Genomic DNA, 21,341 nt, shown 5'->3' with positions numbered 1-21,341 from the left:
ATATTCAGGGGTCCGTGTTTGTCCAACTCTCTATTTTGTATTGCTTATAGGAGTTATGAGATTGATCACTGTTCGTTATCTTCACCTCTCATTGATAATGTCATACTTTGACACGTTTACATTATATACTAGTACTAACTTGTATCTACATGTTAGGTAATTATAGTATGTTCTATTGCTACAACATTAAAGCTGATACGTATCGTTGATAGTCCATTTAGTGTGTTATGTTGTTTTTATTACTGATCTTATAATCAGAAATGAAAGGGTTTTAAAAGAGAAGAGACGTAGTATGAAGATTGTTCATGCTTATAGTTTGTATCAAAAATGAACGACATCGATAAAACACGGTACAAAATACGATGTTGACACATATTTTAAAACTTTTTGTTATAGTTTTATAACCGAACAGGAATGCAATGGAAACTACACATCATTTGCGACTGAACAGACTGTTGTGATTCCGTATCTTCCAGATTGCTATTGTGAACGAGTATATGACAATTAGAAGATATTAAATAATAAAAATAACCAGTTGCTGTAAGTTGCTGTAAGTTCATTGACAATAGCTGTAAATCATGTCCCTATCCTCCATAATGTAAACAAACGTTACAGAACATGAGATGCTTTACTTTTGATATATGGAGTTCAATAAATGAGCATGCGCAAATTCAACTCTATTGTTACAAGAACTAGTGTGTCGCTTTAATCAAATTCACCCAATGGTCATTGTCCACCTACGAAGCGAAAATATCAGGATGAAAAATGTGCTAACGGATAGACTTGCATGATCACATAAAAGCAATAAACATTTTTCATTGAAGAATATGTAGGAATCTTTCATTTCGACCATTACCTACTTTTTCTTTTCTTTTCTTTTTTTGAATTTTCATCATTTATTAAAAAGTATACATACTATTTGGGATAAAATATCCTCGGATACTCCCTCTTAATTCTCACCAATGGTGCCAGGGGCCCATTGGATTGAATGTATTTTATTATAATATTATTTTATATAAGGCATATATATAATTTATATGAAAATACATAATATCAAATATTTTTCGAAATCATAAAAATATCATATACAACGTTGATGTAGATATATCAACAGTAGAATAACATAGAAATTACTTAAGGAATAATATATGAACAATGTAGTCCTAAGTTGACCGTATAGTTATAATGATAAATATTTAAGGATAGTTTATACTGGTCTCTTCACAGCAGTCAAGTTACATTAATTTACAAAGATGTTCTTTTGCATTTATATACTTCAATACTGATGTATAGAAACATAATGATTTTTTAACATGATTATACATATTAAAAGTCGTTTCACTTAAAGAATCTAATCTACATAACATTTTATGTTTGTATATTCTGCAGGCTATATAAGTAATAAGTAAATTTAAGGATTTGGTTTTATCATTTTGTTCTAGAAAAAACCCAACAACAATGTGTTTCCATTGAACTTTGAAGAATAGATAACTGCTAACAGTGTTCCATATAATTAAAACATTATCACACTCGTAAATCAGATGTTTTGTAGTCTCAACTTGCTTACAATGTGTACATTAATTCTTTACATCTTTTTTCCATTTGCTAATATATGCATTATTACATAATATGTTATTCAATAACTTATAACTGAATTCCGCTATTTGTTTGTCTTTCAAATCTTTAATTTTACATTTATAAATGTTTATCCAATTAGAATCACCGAATATTCTGAATTCTTCAGACAGTAATGCCTGAAAATTGGGTTTGCAAAACTTTTTTTCAACTAAATTTTTATAAAAAAGATTACTTGATGTTTTAAGTATATTGGTAAATCCAAGAAGGAAGTTAAAATTAGTGACATTTTGTTTATTTACACAGCTTGAATTTGAAAAATCGTTTAGTCCTCGAATTTTTCTCGTGATTGTCATAATAATTTTGTATTCACATAGCCAGTTAGATTTGTCATTAATGTTTGAATAATGTTCTAGCGGTTTAAAAATTCCATCATCAAATAAATCACTAACATATAAGATACCAGATCTCGCCCAATTATCGAAGAAAATGGGTTTTCCTTTATATTTCAGATTTGTGTTATTTCATAATGGTTGTTGTAAAATATCATCAGGTAATCTTTTATCAAAGTTAAAATCGCTTTTTCATTCATTAAAGCAACACAGCATTTCTTTATAAAATAGTGGTAATTTAGTTTTGTTTAAATTCCTCACATCAGTAGTTGAACATTTTAACATATAGTATATATCAAAGTTAAGTTTTCTACAATAATTATTTAAAATTTCAAGTAAGACTCCCTTTGAATTTAATAATCTCGGTATCCATGCTGCTTTTAATGCTTTTAATTTGCATTCTACATCTACTATTGAAAGACCACCTCTTGTTACATCTCCAACCAAAGTGTTTCTTTTGATTCTTTCTTTTTTATCCCAAATGAAATTAAAGATTAATCGTTGTACTTTTTTCATAAAATCTTTATCAGGAAGACATAGAATTGACGATACATAATGTTAATTTTGAAATGGCAAGTGTATTTATAATGCATGCTTTGCCAAAAAGTGTTAATTTTCTTCTTTTCCAGGATTCAAACAGTTTTTCCATTTCATTATATATTCTCATCCAATTTTTATTGTAACATTCTTCTTTATCGTGACCTAAAAAAAAATGCCTAGACACTTGACCGCTTTACTTGTAACTCTAATACCAGAAAGTTCTTCAAACTGATTTTTCAATCTTCCAAGCAAAATACATTCAGTTTTGTTGATATTAATTTTAAAGCCAGCACTTTCACAGAATTTATTTATTTCATTTAGGGCATTTTTCATAGATATTTCATTATTTACCGCAACTGTTAAATCGTCTGCGTGCTGTATACTCTTTATTTCAGAATTATTTATCAAAACACCGTTAATGCTGTTATTGTTTTTTTATTCTAATTGCTAAGATTTCTGCTACAAAAAGAAAAAGGAGGGCTGATCTAATCGCCCTTGTCATCGAGCATATTTTAGAAAGCCATCCATTATTTTTCATTTTAAAGATTGGTTCTGTATATAGAATTTTAGTCCATTTTATAAAATTATTTCCTATATTGAATTTATTCAACACTTTAAAAAGAAAATTCCATTCCACAGAATCGAATGCTTTTCCAAAATCTAATAATAGGAATATTCCTTCCAAATTTTCAGTTTCACAATATTCAAATATGTCTAGTAGGAGTCTTGCATTCTCTCCAATATAACGTCCTTTAATATAAGCAGTTTGGTTTTCATACCTGATAAAACTTTTTGCAGTCGTTTAGCAAAAATAATGGCAATTATTTTATAGTCAGTATTTTATAGTCAGTATTTGTCAAACTTATCGGTCTATAATTTTTAGTTGATTCTTTGCTCCCTTTTTAAAAACCAATGATATTACTGATAATCTTTGAGTATGTGTCATTGTTTCATTGTTAAAAATCTCTTTTAGAGCATCATAAAAATATGGTCCAATTTCATTCCAGAAAATTTGGTAAAATTCATTAGGCAAACCATCGAGATCATTACCTACTTTAAAGTTTCTAAATTAAGGACTGTTAGTCGGTATGTCTCATTACATAAAAGTGCCATAGAAGACAAACAGATCCTGGTCATTCCTTTGATGAGGGGCCGATACTTATCTAAAAGTTCAAAGAGTCACCTTTATGAGTCCCTTAGAGAGCTGCTCATGAAACCAGGGTCTCTGATTTATATGTCCCTCGATATGAACTTTTTGTAGAACGTTTATTCTTACCTTCATCAAGCTCTCTGTATCTTTGAATTGACGGTGGGATTCCCTGTCAAAGAGAAATCAATTATTTTACCTACATCCCGTGATGTTAAACAATGCACAATTTGTACAGACTCCATCACTGTGCTGAATACAGAAGTTTCGCCCCCATTTAATGTTAGCCACTTTTTATTTGGATCTAAAGTAAAAGTAGGTCAATAAAAATTCACACATAATTCTAAAGTAGAAGGAAGGCTCTGGGTAACCCTAAACGGGCGATATTAGTATTTATTGTACCACAGTGAAAATGTCACTGTATATATCAGTCAATACCCAGTATAACACGCTTGGGACAAGGCTAGGACTTACCCTTTCAAATACAGAGTTGACTTTAATTTGTCGTTCTGTAAGGGGAGGTATATCGTATACCTTTGCATGTGTTCCCTCCACACCAGAATAAGTGTCTGACAATATAAAACAATTTACGGTTAATACAGGGGGGGGGGGGGGGAATGATATTCAATCGATAGATTCTTTGAGAAACAAAATATGAAAAGATAGATAGTGACCGGTCGACAGGGGATGCTTACTCCTCCTAGGCACCTGATCCCACCTCTGGTATACCCAACTCTCTGTTTTGTATTCCCTATCTTCACCTTTCGTGGATGATAGATAGATAGATAGATGGATAGTGAATGTTGTATCGTCTACCTTGATACAGAACCTTTGCTTTAAAAGTCACATCCGGTAGACACGTGACGCCCACTCCTGATTCTAGCTACTTTAGCGTTAAACATATTAGGTTTGATGCAGCGCCAGAATTGAGAGTAGAACCCTCGACCTTCTGATTGCAGAGCTAGCGTCTTAATCAAAAGTGATCACAACTTTAAGGTTCTAAGTGCTTATACTTGATTTCGTTGCTGATTAGTGGGAATTCATTATGTTAGCTTACACTTATACCAAAAATATCATAGAGGTTTTTATTGAAGCACTATAAGACATGATATTTTACAATGATGTGATTGCCTGATGCCTAGAAATACCTCAGCTTGTACGGAGACTGTACAACATACCGTATGTACTGTAACTTTCTCCCCCGCTGACGTTATCCAATATCTCTAAAAGCCTTTCCCGCAACGCCTCCAGTTTTAGTCTCTGATCAGGTTCGCTGGCAAGTCCCTCCAAAATAAGACCCTGGACTCGCCTCGGTCGATTGAATCCTTGAGGTTTAAGGTGAGTAAAGACAATCTAAAACAAAGTTACGTTTTAGAGAACATCATTAAATTACTATCAAATCATCATTTTCTAAAGTTTTGTACATGTTATTTAATCCACATAAAAGTTCTTACATTGATAATCATGTCGTCAATGTCCGCATCACTTATGTCCGAATACGGCCACGCAGCGTAGTTGAGGATTTCGTCTGCTAAAATGTTGACGGACCAAACGTCACTGTAGATACTATAACGCCCTTCTAGCAAGCTCTCTGGGGCTGCCCATCGAGTGCAGACTCCGTTAAAATCCAGATCTTGGAAATAGTAGTATCATGTATATATTGGATCAAATCTTAAGTATATTGATGAATAAAATATGCAAAACTATTACCAACTCCTACCAATTAAGCCGCTCACTATTCCACCACTAGGGAAATCTGACGGCTTGGCCGCCATTTCAAAATTTTTCAGCTTGAGGGAATATCCATTTTCTGTCACTGTGCAACCAAAGGACGCTGTGGTGATGTCCCTGACGAGGCAGCCAGAGCTATGTACGTATATAATTGCCTGTACAGCCTGTACGATAATTCCAATGAGATCTGCGATTGGGACTACCTTCCCTTTGTCTCTAACCTCCAGGAGGCGTCTTTGTAGATTGTCTCCAGGTAATCTCTCTTTGATGTAAAACTTTGGTAAGGACTGATTGAACGCCAGAAGTCTGGCCACATTTCTATGCATATCTTTGGACTCAATTTCTTTCAACACTTCCATTTCATTTTCCAATCTTTCTTTTCTCAATGAACTTTTCCTTGTGCCGAAAGCTGTAGAGGTATTATCATACATATTCACATCCTTTGACTCATCAGGTTCAACTTCGAATATGCAAGTGATAGATGCATCCACATTACAAAATGTGCATTGTTTGCGTTCAAAACCAATGTTTAGATGTGAAACTGAAGAAGACGTGTCAAACACCAGTCCGCACTTGTTTAAAACCGTCTGTATGTGATCCACCGTGACAGTCTTTGAATTGACTATACCTCTTCGTTTGGCGATTTCCCTGTATTTGTATTGTATTCTTTCATTGTGGTGAAACAACAGGCAATGGGAGGTACTAAAACTCTCAGAAAAATGGCAATCACGATTCAGCATCAAAAACAATTTATCTTCACCCTTTTCAAGTATCTCCAGTTTTACTACAATAAAAAAGTGTTCAAAATGCAAGGACCCGCTAAAACAAGTCTAATTGTAAACATTAATAGGTTTGATGTAGATGTAAACTTACCATCAGAGTGTTCCTGTTGTAATATATGAACTAAGAATAAGTCAAGCAAACGATGGTACCATTTCACCATTCCCTTGTCATTACAACTATCCATGAATGAAGACAAGTCTGTGATTTTCTGAACACCGGAATTGAATTTTGACTGCTGTCTCAGTACCTTTATACAAAAAAGAATAGGGTAAGATACAACGTTAAAACATTAGAATATATATGTGTATCTAAAAAGTCTTCAAGAATAAACGATTTTGCATTTAACCATGTTTTGCACTTTGTGGTTGTATTCATAAATTACAAGACATTCTTGACATATCTAGACATTAAAAGTAATCAATTGAAACTAAAAATAGTATAACATGGTCTACCAGATTTCCTGTGTGATAAAGAGCAGCAAATCCCTCGATACATATATCACTGTCTTCTCTGTTAAAAGAGGGAAGGAAATCGTTCACATCTTCTCCCATCAACAAACTCTCATCCAAGTCCACATCTTCTAAATCAAAAATGCATTTCGCCATCTTAGCGAAAAGAATAACGTCGGGGTCATTCCTTTCCATAACACGCTTCCTCTTAGATTGGATAGCTGACGCAACATTCTGAATGCGTGGAATCCAATCCTCGACTGCTTCAATGGCCCGTAGGTATATAAAGCAGTTGAACATAATCCCGAGCTGGATGAGAGGATGGAATATGGAGAATGTTTTCTTTGTCTCTGAGATAACTGTGAATAACTGAATAGTGCCTGTCTCGTACAACATCATCATTTCATCTTTGGAAAATTTTCCCTGATCTGCATCCATTATAATCTCTGTCAGTTCGTTAATGCAAAGATTTCGAACAGATTTGTTTTTGCACGAGAGCAGATTGAAGATGTCTACAATTCTGATGTTTTGTTTCAGATCTGGTAGAATACAAGCTGTGATGTATTTTAACAAGTCTTGCTGAACTTCTGTGGATGCACTGGTCATTTCGAGACATATCTTGTCAATAGACAGTGTTTCGTAGTTTTCTGTAAGATTTCAAGTATGAAAAAGTAATGAAATTTGCTGTCCGTCCATGTCCATGAAAGATGTTTTGAAGCTTGGACTAATATATAAACCTACCTCGAGGGGAGAAGAAAAACTTGGAAAGCATGGAACTGTGGCTGTATTTCTTGTACGGTAAAAACTCATGAGCATCCACAAATGCTTCTTCCCACGTGGTGTCCTTCTTTTTGAGTTTATAGATGCCGCTTCCAATTGTGTACCCATACTCGTCATCGTCGAAATCTTCCATCCGTCTGTTGGAAGCCACATGTTGTAAAGGAAGATTCACAATGGCATTCTTGCTGAATATCTTCCCTGCATTCTTTGGCAGTGGTTTAGGGATTGGAGTATCAGGTAAGAGAGGCGTATATCTTGATGGCCCAAAGTTGGATTTTGGATCTATAACGTCGTAGTTTACGTTGCCGGTAGTTGGACTTTCTGCTGAGTCAATAAACATATCAGTTAAAAGCAATTATAGGTGGATACTGTAGCAATGCACCAACCTGCGTTAGTCTTACTATTACAACGAAAAAAGGTTACATGAGGTACTAGTTATTAGAAATATGTCGATTTAACTTCCTCAGCATTCACAGACAAAACTCTCCGTGATAGTTAACCATTACAAATACTTATTTTCATTCTCCAATAAATATCGTTAATGTTAATCCAATATGGTAATGTGTACATTAACTCCCAAAGTCACATAGTTAAACAAATAAAATATTTTCTGACCACAACATGCGCATGAACATAAGGTTGTTACTCGATGTCAGATGAAGTTTCAACTTTTTAACTCAAATCGTTTCGTCACCACTTTAATAACAATAATGTTTGGTGGTGTCTGGGATATGTGTGCACATAACTAGCTGTCTGGTATTTACACACTAGTATATTTTGGATTCACATGTGTTTTCTGATACGTTTCCTTTTATCTGTTTGGTTATGATACAACGTACACATGGATTTACAAAATATTTACGGATTTATTATCTGAGTGAATATTCAGTCACCAGTCACAGTGTAACGTCTTGCATCAAAGACCTAGAATGAACCCAAGTAACAGATGAGTCAAATCTTGTACGATCTCCTAGTAAATGATTAACGCTACCTCTCAATGCCTGTTCTGTGAGGAGTCTGTGTCATGTTCATTTGAGGTTCCCTCCGTTTTCTTTAAGAAGGACAGAGACACAGAAACCCATTGCAGAAGAAAGTTTCAATCAGGACTGTTAGTTGAAGGCAAGAGAACTGTCATTGCCAATCCAAATTTTCCACTGCTTCTCTCGGAATTCGTTGAGAAATCAAACCTTATGTTGAGAAACTTTGTCTACCTTGTCAGGATTCTCACATTGGGATACGTGAATTCATCTGACCAATCCAAATCACTATTTGAAATAGATCCCTAGTCAACTGAACCGATGCAATGGGATTTCAATAAAGAAACTGCTGGTGAAAAATAATTTTTATTCGCTGTAAAAGTAATTCGTTTTATATCCCATCGAAATTATTTTACTCATATTGAGACGTTACCAGTTGTAGGTGAAGTAGCACAAATTTAGACCTATGCTTAGCGCTTACGGGCGTAGCAGTAAGGGTTCTTTAACGTGTCAACACCTACCGCGACTCGCGACCTCCGTTTTAACGTCATATCCGACAGACCTGTGATTCTCCTTTCTAAATGACGAGCGTTTGGTGAAAAGGCAATCACAACCTATGCTTGACAGGGCCAAGACACATGTGGGGTTCGAACTCACGACCTCCCGGTTATATCCAATGAGTTTAATGCGTTTTAAAACTTCAGGGTATGAAAATCTTTTTGATGTAAGCAAGAATTCATTATATACATCAACATAATAATAATAATAAACAAATTCTTTATTTAGACAGGATAGCACAATTAGTATAAATGACTAGTTTACATTGTGGTCCTGTATAAAACATATTCACAGACAGATAAATGAGAGAATAGAAAAATAGATAACATAATATAAAATATATACATAAAATATACACACGATATCACTGGGGGGAAATAAACATATACATCATATCTATATATCAATTATTTGAGTAATAATGCTGTAAATATTCTGATTTAAAAGATGTAATAGAACCACAACTTCTGACAGACTCGGGCAACTGATTCCATAAAATTGTGGAGGATACCTTAAAAGACCGTTTATAATCTTCAGTTCGAACTTTTGGTAAATATAAAATGCCACTATCGCTACTTCTGTGTAAGCATGTTCGCTGTAACCGTGTTTTCCTGTACTTGACTTCCTGTCCTAATATCGCAACACAACCAGGGATCATTCAATTATGTACGGGTTAATCTTGTAGTTGAAACTTATACCTGTCCCAATCAACAGACATATACCATTCTCCGGATCACAACCATTAACCAAAAAGCAGAAATCTACCATTCTCCGAATCACAACCATTAACCAAAAAAACAGAAATCTACCATTCTCCGAATCACAACCATTAACCAAAAAAAAACCCCAGAAATCTACCATTCTCCGATTCACAACCATTGACCAAAAAACAGAAATCTACCATTCTCCGAATCACAACCATTAACCAAAAAACAGAAATCTACCATTCTCCGCATCACAACCATTAACCAAAAAAACAGAAATCTACCATTTTTCGAATCACAACCATTTACCAAAAACAAAAACACCAGAAATCACAACCATTAACCAAAAAAACCCAGAAATCTACCATTCTCCGAATTACAACCATTTGCAAGATAGACAAGGTTCCAACTTACATGCAATATTTCAGCACATCTTTAAATTAAATACAATGGTTGCTTTGTTGTCGTTTTATGATCTATGCCATCTATGCAATCTTCCAAATTCATAATATTTTACACAATGGGTTGAGGGGCCCCTGGCGATTTTGAAATTCATTAACCTATTGTTGGGTTGTTTTTTTCAAGTCAACAACAGTACATAGTACTCTGAAGTTGATAGGTTCTCACGACATTGGCCAAATATCGATCTTTACACGATGTTGTTCTCACTTGCTGCTCGGTCTACCACGATATATTTTCTGTCTGTTAGAATCCATGTATATAAGAAAAGATTTACGAGGTACCCTACATCGTCATAATGCCTGATTTCCTTTTAAAACATGGATGAAAATATAAATATCAGCAATATTTGTCTATTCATTTCAAAAATCAACGCCTAGCTGAGTAGCTCAGTCGGTTATCACGTCGACTGCTGAACTGTAGATCGCGGGTTCGAGTCCAGCTGGGATTTTGAATTTCTTTACATTGCTTTCTACCAAGATTTAAGTTTGGAAGTTTTCAATTTCAAAAATGGTGTACATATCCTCCAATTGGCATCCATATAAAAATTTCTCTGACGTACATGTAGCATACTTCACTCAGATAAGATTTAATTGCATTCCTACCCTAGAGGTACAATGGTCAAGCGTTACTGAACAGCGAAGTAGAGCCAAAAACAGTCTTGGGGAAGCAATGTACGAACGAAGTTTCAGTGAAGGCTTTACATGGAAAGAACATTTGGAAGAGCTACTGAATAGACCAGCACAACCCAATCCGCAAACATACCACGAGCAGAGGAGCATCTCCCCACAGACAAAAGCACATCCACCAGACAGAAAATATGTAAGGCAATAAAACACGGCAAAGCAGCAGGCTCAGACAGTAGTCCAGCAGAAGCATTAAAAGCGGACCTAGACACCACTGTAGAGATCATTTTCCCATTGTTTGAAAAGATCTGGGAGGGGGAGCAGATACCAATAGACTGGAAGGAGGGGTACCTTATTAAAATACCTAAGAAGGGAGACCTCAGAAACTGCACTAACTACCAAGAGATTGCGCTACTGTTCGTACCAGGAAAGTGTTCAACAGGATAATCCAGGGGACCAGCAAGCAAGCCTTCGTAAAGACAGATCTTCCACAGATCAGATAGACACCCTTTGCATCATTGTTGAGCAGTCCATGGAATGGAATTCGTCACTCTAAATCAACATTGTAGGCTATGAGAAGGCCTTCGACAGTCTGGACAGGAAAACCTTATGGAACCTACCCCAGCATTGTGGGGTACCAGGCAAGATAGTTAACATCATCAAGATATCTTATTACGGGATGAGAGGCCTTCCAGGTGAATACTGGAGTTCGTCAAGGGTGCTTGCTACCCCATTTCTCTTCCTTCTCGCTATGGACTGGATAATGAAAACGTTGACAGTCAAAACAACGAGAATCCAGTGGACACCTTTCAAGCAACGTGATGATCTCGACCTCGCAGATGACCTGGCACTACCTTCCTATACCCGACAACAAATGCAGAAAAGTCCAACAACGTAACATCCACCTCGGCGCAAATAGGCTTAAACATCAACAATGGGAAGACCTAGATCCTCAAGGTCAACACTGTCAGCAGCAAACCAATCACACTGTAACATGAGACACTAGACGAGGTGGAGTTTTTCACATACTTAGGAAATGTCGTCCACAAGCTGGTCGGAACAGGTGCTGATGTGAGAATCAGAATAGGAAGAACCAGAGCAGCATTCCTAAAACTGAAGAACATGGAATTCTAAAGAGCTGACTCTGTAGACCAAGATCAGGCTATTCAACTCAAACGTCAAGTCAGTTCTTTACAGGGCTGAAACTTGGAGGATAACGTGGCAACAGTCAAGAAGATACAGACTTTTATAAAGTCTTGTCTGCGAAGGATGCTCCGAATCCGATGGCCGAAAATTATCAGCAACAAAAACCTTCGGCAGCTCTTTGACGAATATGAGAGTTGGATTGGTCACACACTTCGTAAGCCAGTGTCAAACATCACAAGACAAGTGCTGATCTGGAATCTCAAAAACAAGGGAAACAGAGGCCGACCAAGAAACATGTGTCGCCGAGACCTCGATGCCGACAAGAAAATGGAATACATTTGGAGACTTATTGTGTAGAAGGCCCAGGATCGAGACACCTGGAGATCTCTTGTCGGCGCCATATGACCAAGGATGTGTAGCAGACATGAGTAAGTGTGTTATCGCCGAGACCTCGATGCCGACAAGAAAATGGATTACATCTGGAGACTTATTGTGTAGAAGGCCCAGGATCGAGACACCTGGAGATCTCTTGTCGGCGGCATATGCCCAAGGATGTGTAGCAGACATGAGTAAGTGTGTTATCAATTGTATGTTTTGTGTTGCGCATGTAATATATGTATATCCACACAGCTGTATATGTACATACATGATCAGATTCCTGATTTCTATACACTGCAAAACCTCTCACAAGTAAATCATATAAAATAGACATTCAATGCAGGGAAAATATTCTATTCTAATATACTCCCTATAAGAAGCTGAGCAGAATGTGTTACACTCTGTATAATGGAGTGACATTGTGTTTGTTGTGGGTGTCACAGTCTGTATATTGGAGTGACATTGTGTTTGTTGTGAGTGTCACAGTCTGTATAATAGAGTGACATTGTGTTTGTTGTGAGTGTCACAGTCTGTATAATGGAATGACATTGTGTTTGCTGTGAGTGTCACAGTCTGTATAATGGAGTGACATTGTGTTTGTTGTGGGTGTCACAGTCTGTATAATGGAGTGACATTGTGTTTGTAGTGAGTGTCACAGTCTGTATAATGGAGTGACATCGAGTGTGTTGTGAGTGTCACAGTCTGTATAATGGAGTGACATTGTGTTTGTTGTGAGTGTCACAGTATGTATAATAGAGTGACATTCTGTTTGCTTTGAGTGTCACAGTCTGTATAATGGAATGACATTGTGTTTGCTTTGAGTGTCGCAGTCTGTATAATGGGATGACATTGTGTTTGTTGTTGGTGTCACAGTCTGTATAATGGAATGACATTGTGTTGGTTGTGGGTTTCACAGTCTATATAATGGAGGGACATTGTGTTGGTTGTGGGTGTCACACTTTGTATAATAGAGTGACATTGTGTTTGTTGTGAGTGTCACAGTCTGTATATTGGAGTGACATTGTGTTTGTTGTGACTGTCACAGTCTGTATAATGGAGTGACATTGTGTTTGCTGTGTCTATAACAGTCTGTATAATGAAATGACTTTGTGTTTGTTGTTGGTGTCACAGTCTGTATAATAGAGTGACATTGTGTTTGTTGTGAGTGTCACAGTCTGTATAATGGGGTGACATTGTGTTTTTGTGAGTGTCACAGTCTGTATAATGGAGTGACATTGTGCTTGCTGTGTCTATAACAGTCTGTATAATGGAGTGACATTGTGTTGGTTGTGGGTGTCACAGTCTGTATAATGGAGTGACATTGTGTTTGTTGTGAGTGTCACAATCTGTATAATGGAGTGACATTGTGTTTGTTGTGAGTGTCAGTCTGTATAATGGAGTGACATTGTATTTGTTGTGGGTGTCACAGTCTGTATAATGGAGTGACATTGTGTTTGTAGTGAGTGTCAGTCTGTATAATGGAGTGACATTGTGTTTGTTGTGGGTGTCACTGTCTGTATAATGGAGTGACATTGTGTTTGTTGTGGGTGTCACAGTCTGTATAATGGAGTGACATTGTATTTGTTGCGAGTGTCAGAGTATGTATCATGGTGGGACATTGTGTTTGTTTTCAGTGTCACAGTCTTTATAATAAGGTGACATTGTGTTTGTTGTAAGTGTCATAGTCTGTATAATGGAGTGACATTGTGTTGGTTGTGAGTGTCACAGTCTGTATAATGGAGTGACATTGTGTTTGTTGTGAGTGTCATAGTCTGTATCATGGAGTGACATTGTGTTTGTTGTGACTGTCACAGTCTGTATCATGGAGTGACATTGTGTTGGTTGTGAGTGTCACAGTCTGTATAATGGAGTGACATTGTGTTTGTTGTGAGTGTCATAGTCTGTATCATGGAGTGACATTGTGTTTGTTGTGACTGTCACAGTCTGTATCATGGAGTGACATTGTGTTGGTTGTGAGTGTCACAGTTTGTATAATGGAGTGACATTGTATTTGCTATGGACTCTATCATTTTGCTTCTTGGGTTTGTCAGAATAAAGAGACTAATATTTTTGGTTAGAACTGTTGCAGATTTGTAGCTCTCTTGGGAAATTGGTCTGCCCCAATATTTTTCCAGAGAGCTATGCAGCTAATCTCAAGTCTGTTACAGTAGGCCTGACTAAAAGTCGGCGTTTGAAGCGTTTTCGTGGCGTACATGCCGTAAGCAAATGTGCATTAATTATGCATCTGTATTTTGTATTTACAGATTGTATGCCCTTTGCTTACTCTATCAACCAATAATTGTAAATGATTTATCTGCGTTTATTTCGTGTTGACATTATATATTACATACAAATATGCTAGCTTTTTTCTCTATCCATATTCATCTAAATCATCCAGAACTTTTAGAATGTTTTACAGATTTACGTACGATGCTTTTGTTGTACTTTTGTGCAATAAGCTATAAAACGCGATTTTATATGCTTCTCATTCTCAATAATTACTGTCGATGTGCACCGGTCGAGACTTGCTAGAAATTGTAGCAATCACATTGGAGATTCATGTATAATATTATATTTACATTCACCGAATCTTTTTTCTCTCTCATATATATATATATATATATATATATATATATATATATATACATTACTTTCATCATACAATGAATGCATCTTTGTTGCAAACTAGTTCGATTCGGTTTTTAGTACCACCTGTCTGTGTTATCATTACCAAATATGGAGCATCATCAAGATTTTAAAACGCACAGGCACCTGAAGTGTGGATAGCTTGTATGGATCTTATGTACAACTACATACACCTGAAGTGTTGGTAGCTTGTATAGATCTCATGTACATATCCCCTTTTTCCAGAATGAAATTATTTTATACAGAACCAAAAATGTACCCAAAATATGTTATTTCCCACACCGATCACCCTCAACAGTCGTTCTGGATAGTCAGTTTGTACATTCTGTAAGCTTTAGAGATGACCACTTGTGAGATACTAATATACAACATAAATATTTTTATGGTATTACAGAGTACGGGCCCAAAACGGGCTTAGCCCCTGTGTGGAAAGCCTAATAGAAGTGCATGTACATTACACTGCATGAAAACTATGGGTTCCATGGTTCGGAAACTGTGCGGAAACTATGCGGAAACTTAAGAAATCAAATGGTTTACGCAAGGTTTCAGTTTGAAAACTTCAAGTTTGCAAGGATTTACGGAGTGCGTAAACTTAGGCCGTCCCCGATTCAAGGTGGTTTACGCAGCAGAAACTTGCGGAAACCTAAGGTTTCTGCACTGTCTCCGGACTACTGAAACTAGTCGCTACCCTAGGTTTCTGCAAGGTTTCCGCACAGATTACGCACTACTTAAACTACTTCACAATCTAGGTTAACGCAGTTTGTTAGGAATTAAAATTATATATATATGATTAAAGAGACACGTCTCAATTTGTTAGAACACATGAGACCTGCATTGGACAATTTCGTTCCCTAAAATCTAGCAAGTGTCACTCCTTTGGAAATACCTGTCTCAGGGTATGCACTATATCGATTGTGACCCGATTTCTTTATTTACTTAGATCTAAATGACACCAACCAGAAAAAAGTCAGACATTCTACAGTTACCTACCTTTATCATGCTGCACTTTTGGCTTGGGTTTCTTCTTGAAAAATTTTTTTTTAAACATAACTGAAAATTAAACATAGAATGTCTTGACATAGGGTTCTACGCTGCATCAGAGATGTTTAAAATATATGTCTGTTTTACTTTACATCAATGACATTTGAACTTTTACATCAAAACAGTTTACAAAAGCTCCGAGAACATAAAGTGTTGTGAACAACGTATAACGACGTAGTAGCTTAAAACACCACACATATATTGAAAATACATAGAGGACTTACTTCAGCCACACTGATTCCCCAATGGCGGCGATTTCTATTTAATGATTCTCTACTCCTGCATGTAATCTGCAGGTAGCATATGCATACATATACATTGTATATATAAAGCACCAAAATGTCCAATGATTGTCAAATTTTTGGGACGACCTGCCTCTTCTTCAGGACGGTGGAATATTTACATAGAAGTGAAAACTAAATGCATTCAAAATAAAAGCAAATGCAAACCAGCGCTAAAACTAAACTACAACGGCTGAGATAAAAGAGCTTCACTAAATGTTACATGGAGAACGTAAAAAAAACACGTCTTATCTGAAAACGAGTCTAGACTGAGTGAACCTATATAATCTATCGTCTATTTTAAGTGCTTTATATACACAGCTGATTACACTACGAAAGAATAACAAATATCGATAGGCCTAATCCACATTGTTAACAATAATGATATACTAAGTGATATACTGAATTCAGAAAAAAGGGACCCAGTGCGTTTGGGACCAAATTCGGTCCCGTGTTCAAATTAAAAGATACCTCTCAAAGTTCTTTAATAAGGTATATGTTTTTATAAAATGACTATCATATGTCCGTAAGAAGCTTTATTTTCATATGATACATAGGTAAATACAGTATAGTTTACGATAATGTTTTGCCATTTTGACGTTACGTTATGCGACGTCATGAACAAGAAGGCTGTGTCTTATTATTATTTTGGCAAAAATAAAAGTGCACTGATACGGCACGGTATGTAATAACGAGAGGGTATGTTACATATATGTACAGTGGCAGAAATGGCAGAGGTATGTACAGTGTAACAATATTTGTGGTACATAGCGTCGTCATTCGTGCAACGCTTTGCAACCAATTGTTACATACCGAGGACTGCACCTTTTTAGGCCGATTCTGGGACCGTCTCGTTGTTATATAGCGTGCCGTACAGTACCCGCAACGTTATTCTTTATATTCCTACCGTGTTCTATCGTGTGTGTATCCTATCGTATCGTGTTTTGCGTTTCTCAGGTTTTCCGTTTTCTATCGTGTTTTGCGTTTATCAGGTCTATCGTGTATCGTGTTTTGCGTGTATCAGGTTTTCCGTTTATCGTGAAAATTGTTTATAGTGTAGCTTCGGAAACTATCGGGATTGTACATTAAATGTAATGAAAAGGTACGATACTTTCCGAAAGCTTTATTCGTTTTATTAAAGAAGCTATTTTTAGGACTCGAGGAAAGATATGTATATTTGAAGGAGAACATAAAGCTTTTAATTTTAAGACAGAAGAAGAGCTACATGTCTGTCCAGAGAGGGCGACAAATTATCACAATTTCTTTCTAAGTAGTCTGGAAAGTAAGCAGTAGTTGCCGAGTAAACCGAGGACACTAACATTTACTTGTCTAGAAACAATTATTTGTAATTAACACTAACAAAGAAATAGGAAGTTCCGATTTGAAAGGGAAAATCAGTAAATTACATTGTTTATTACATATTATATTTTAATGAAGGCGCTTTTACTTCCGATTTTTTTCCACCTGTATTCTATACTTATATATACAAACTACTGAACTGGTGCACGTCCTTATATCTCATTTTGTGTATCACCCGTGTTTTGACAGCAAACATTCTCAGGGACAATGTATTTCACACATTTAGATTAGGTTTTGCAAAGGTGCTGCTCAACTGGGCACGACCCAGCTGTCATCGTTGCTCTGCCACGCATTTAGCTATATAGATTAATAGGAAATAGTAGCATTTTGTATTCGGCAAAATGTTTCATATAATGCAATTTCTACTGATTAAAAGTACATGTAATTGATGTCAAAGTATTCCTGACCAGGGTACCATGTCGCTTAGTTACAGGACACGGAAAGTACATTGCCCCATCACATTGATGTTAGTAATTTTATCATTTGATGTGGTGTTAGGCGAGTATTTTCTTTTGTAAACAAAATATAGGTAAACTTAAGTAACAACACATACATGTATATAACAACATCCATAAAAATGACGTATAGGCCTACTTGCATGCTGTAAAATGAAAATACGAACGTTAAAATAATAAGTATGCATGGTCCGCACAATATCACCGTCGTAATTTTTTGTATGTGAAATGCTTACACATAGATGTTTCATGTGTGAAAATTTTAAAGTGGTGATATTATGCGGACCTATTCAAATATCTTCAAAAGTGGTTAAATTTTATGAATTTTTCCGGAAATTTGTGTTCCGTACGTATTTTGACTATGTCAATGTAGTAGAAATGTGACACGTTATCAAAGTTTCGTTTTATTTTTGAGACAAGTGTATCTCCGTCAGTATTTTGCAATGTAGAAGTTTGATTCAACATGCATTTAATTTTTTAATAATTCAGGGGGCCAAATACACATATGATACCAAGCGAACCAAGCGTATACATATATAACTAAAAATGACCCGCAGATGGAATTGTCGAAATCTACCCATCCCTTCATGAGGACGATAGAATATTTACATATAGAAACAAAAGTCACTTTAATGTAATAAAGATAGAGACAAACTATAGCATTAAAACTAAACAACACCGGCTAGATAAAAACATATGTCTACATACTTATTCAAATCATCATTTTTAAGGAGCATAATACGTATGTTCTTAAATTAGCTGTTACGTGGAACAAGCCCCTGTCATGCAATAAATCGTGTTGATTTCGGTAGTGAAATTGAGGAAGTAAACAAGAATACTTAGAATAAAGTATCTGAGTACTGTACATGCAAGATTCGATTATTTACAAGGAATCGAAGGGACAAGTTTACATGGAGATCTCCGGTAGGCGTCGCGTCACTCGATGCAAACTTCCGTTGCTTTCGATAAGTAGGGGCAGGTATCGAGGATGTTTCGGGTCACTGGATCTTTAATACGGCATGTAGACATAAGCAGACGATAGGGAGAAGTCGTTGGATATTTTTCCAACATAGATCTCGCCAGAAACCGGTAGGCAGAGAGTAGAAATTGTTAAAAATGAGCCGTGAATCGAGCCCCCCCCCCCCGAAATCCAAGATGGCGAGTGTCGTCCCTTTACTTTTTTTTAATGTACACATGATACACCTTTTTTAAAACCTCGAAAAAAGCGGAGTTTGGTGGTGAATTTTATTTATATAATCTATTATTCGGACATAAATCATGCAAAACTTCAATTTATTATTCGGGAACAAATAATACAGAACTTCAATATCTGACAACCGAGCCCCTGTGATCTGACTTTGATATTAAATTTTTTGAATGGCACATGATATAATTCTTTGTTTATTCCCACTAAGCTAAAATTCCGAATATTTCAAAATGGATGGGCCACATACTCTAAGACTATTCTCCGTTTTACAAGATTTTGATAAAAGTAATATTATTGTAAATCATTTTACATGTATTCAGAAAAGGACAAATGGATTCCTGGAACTATCGCGCGAAGAAATGAACCAGTGTTATGTCGTGTACAAGTCGACCCTATGACTTATGGAGGAGACATGCAGATCAGATAGTTGAATCACAAGTTCCAATGATGACGCCAAATAAATGAACTCAGTCGAGTAATTCAAGTGGTACTTACGTGGATAGTGGCGATCGGGAGACAGGTATCATCGCATCAATCCGATGTTGCACCAATGAGAACCAAACAACTGTGTATACACACAAAAACTACAACTAGTGTACAGGAGAAACGATACCCCGTTCGTAGCCGAAAACCAAACATCATCCAATATTTTTATACTCCTGTTCTCAGAAGACCAATATGTTTTTACTGTGTTTAGGGGTAAAAAATATGTAACCCCCTGTTTAGCTTCGCTATTTAATTTCTCGTCATATATTGTACTTTGTTATTTTATGTAGAGATAATGTATGTACCTTTTATAGTGATTTTGTAGTGATGTGTGTGGGTGGGTGGGGTTGTTTTCAACAAAAAAGATACCATTTAAAAATCCTCTCTGACATTTCTTGACAGGAGTTGCCGGTCCTGACAGTGAGGTACACCCTGTAGAACTCTAAAGCGCAGACACGCTAGTTATTAGATCCTTTGTGGTGGAGTAACATTTAATATTGTCATTTGGATAGTGACATTACATGGCGGTCCTGTGTCACAAAATCTTCGTACGCAAGAAGTCTCTGAGGTTTTCGATTAATGTTCAGGGCCATAGCAGTGAGGGTTCTTTAACGTGCCAGCCGCGACACAGGCCTCCGTTTTCAAAATCATATCCGAAAGACCCGTGATTTTCACTTCTCAATGTAGACCGTTTGGCGAAGGAACAATCATTACCAATGTTTGACGCGGCCATGACATAGATCGAACTCACGACCTCCCGATTACGAAGCGAATGTTCTACCTCTGACCTATTTATATTCTTCCTGCATATGCCCATATGCATTGATTATTCTATTAAGCAAGTGCATTGGGGTAATCCCAAACCTTATTTCATATTTAAAACAGTTGAAATTCTTACCATAAAACCATATATATTCCTGCTACACATATCAATGGCGAGCGTTTGGCGAAGGAGCAATCACTACCTACCGGTATGTTTGACGCGGCCATGACGAGCGGGGATCGAACTCACCTCCCGATTACGAAGCAAACGTTCTGCCACTGAGCTACATATATTCTTCCTACATATGCCCAGATGCATTGAGAATTCTGATGGACAAGTGCCCCGGGGTAAACGATTAATTTGTTACTTCTTTTAAAAACAAAAGAGGAGTTTGAAGAAGAAAATTTGACAGATGGACGGACCTGAGAACAATTTTAGGATTTTCGAGTTCTTCCATATCCGTGTTTATTCTGCATTTAGTCACTTGTTACATCACATTTTTAGGCATAGTCATTTCCGGTTTATCATTGTTAATGTAAATACACAAGTGTATAGCTTATTAAAATGGATATTAATTAAATACAAGCATCAAATTGATTTTTGTTATAAATAAGTGTTTCCTGTCCCCTTTCCCGTAAAAGTATCATACAAAGTCTATGTAAGCTTGCAATTGATATGAATTCGGAAATCCTCTCTAAAAATGTTGGTGTACTATACATACATTTTTTTTTAATCTCAAGCTCTGGAAAGTCAATCACCGATCGCTAAAAAGAAATGATTGAATTGTTGGAAATCATCAATAAAACTGTGGTAAAAAATCAAGACATACCAGCTATTGAAAGTTATTACGTCATTATT

The 21,341-nt window shown here is 36.3% G+C and overlaps 1 protein-coding gene across 2 annotated transcripts in view; it reads right to left on the bottom strand.

Annotated features, from left to right (window-relative positions):
- The window catches only part of LOC125672350 (uncharacterized), a 37,294-nt gene extending 20,806 nt beyond the window's left edge, over positions 1–16,488 (bottom strand). The window contains exons 1-10 of one of the 2 annotated variants that reach the window (XM_048908595.2): positions 16,157–16,488; positions 15,882–15,941; positions 7,359–7,718; positions 6,621–7,264; positions 6,259–6,415; positions 5,375–6,169; positions 5,109–5,287; positions 4,833–5,007; positions 4,129–4,223; positions 3,784–3,826 (exon numbers count right to left, since the gene is read on the bottom strand). In XM_048908595.2, coding sequence (XP_048764552.2) covers positions 3,784–3,826; positions 4,129–4,223; positions 4,833–5,007; positions 5,109–5,287; positions 5,375–6,169; positions 6,259–6,415; positions 6,621–7,264; positions 7,359–7,718; positions 15,882–15,939 — 2,506 coding nt within the window. In that variant the 5' untranslated portion in view covers positions 15,940–15,941; positions 16,157–16,488. Of the gene's footprint in view, positions 1–3,783; positions 3,827–4,128; positions 4,224–4,832; positions 5,008–5,108; positions 5,288–5,374; positions 6,170–6,258; positions 6,416–6,620; positions 7,265–7,358; positions 7,719–8,388; positions 8,474–15,881; positions 15,942–16,156 lie in introns of those variants that run through there. The other variant, XM_056162450.1, reaches the window with a different exon arrangement.
- Between the last annotated feature and the right edge of the window lie 4,853 nt (positions 16,489–21,341).

Source organism: Ostrea edulis, chromosome 4, assembly GCF_947568905.1.
Source record: "Ostrea edulis chromosome 4, xbOstEdul1.1, whole genome shotgun sequence".
Taxonomy (NCBI): domain Eukaryota; kingdom Metazoa; phylum Mollusca; class Bivalvia; order Ostreida; family Ostreidae; genus Ostrea; species Ostrea edulis.
This window is presented reverse-complemented; position numbering and strand designations above follow the sequence as displayed.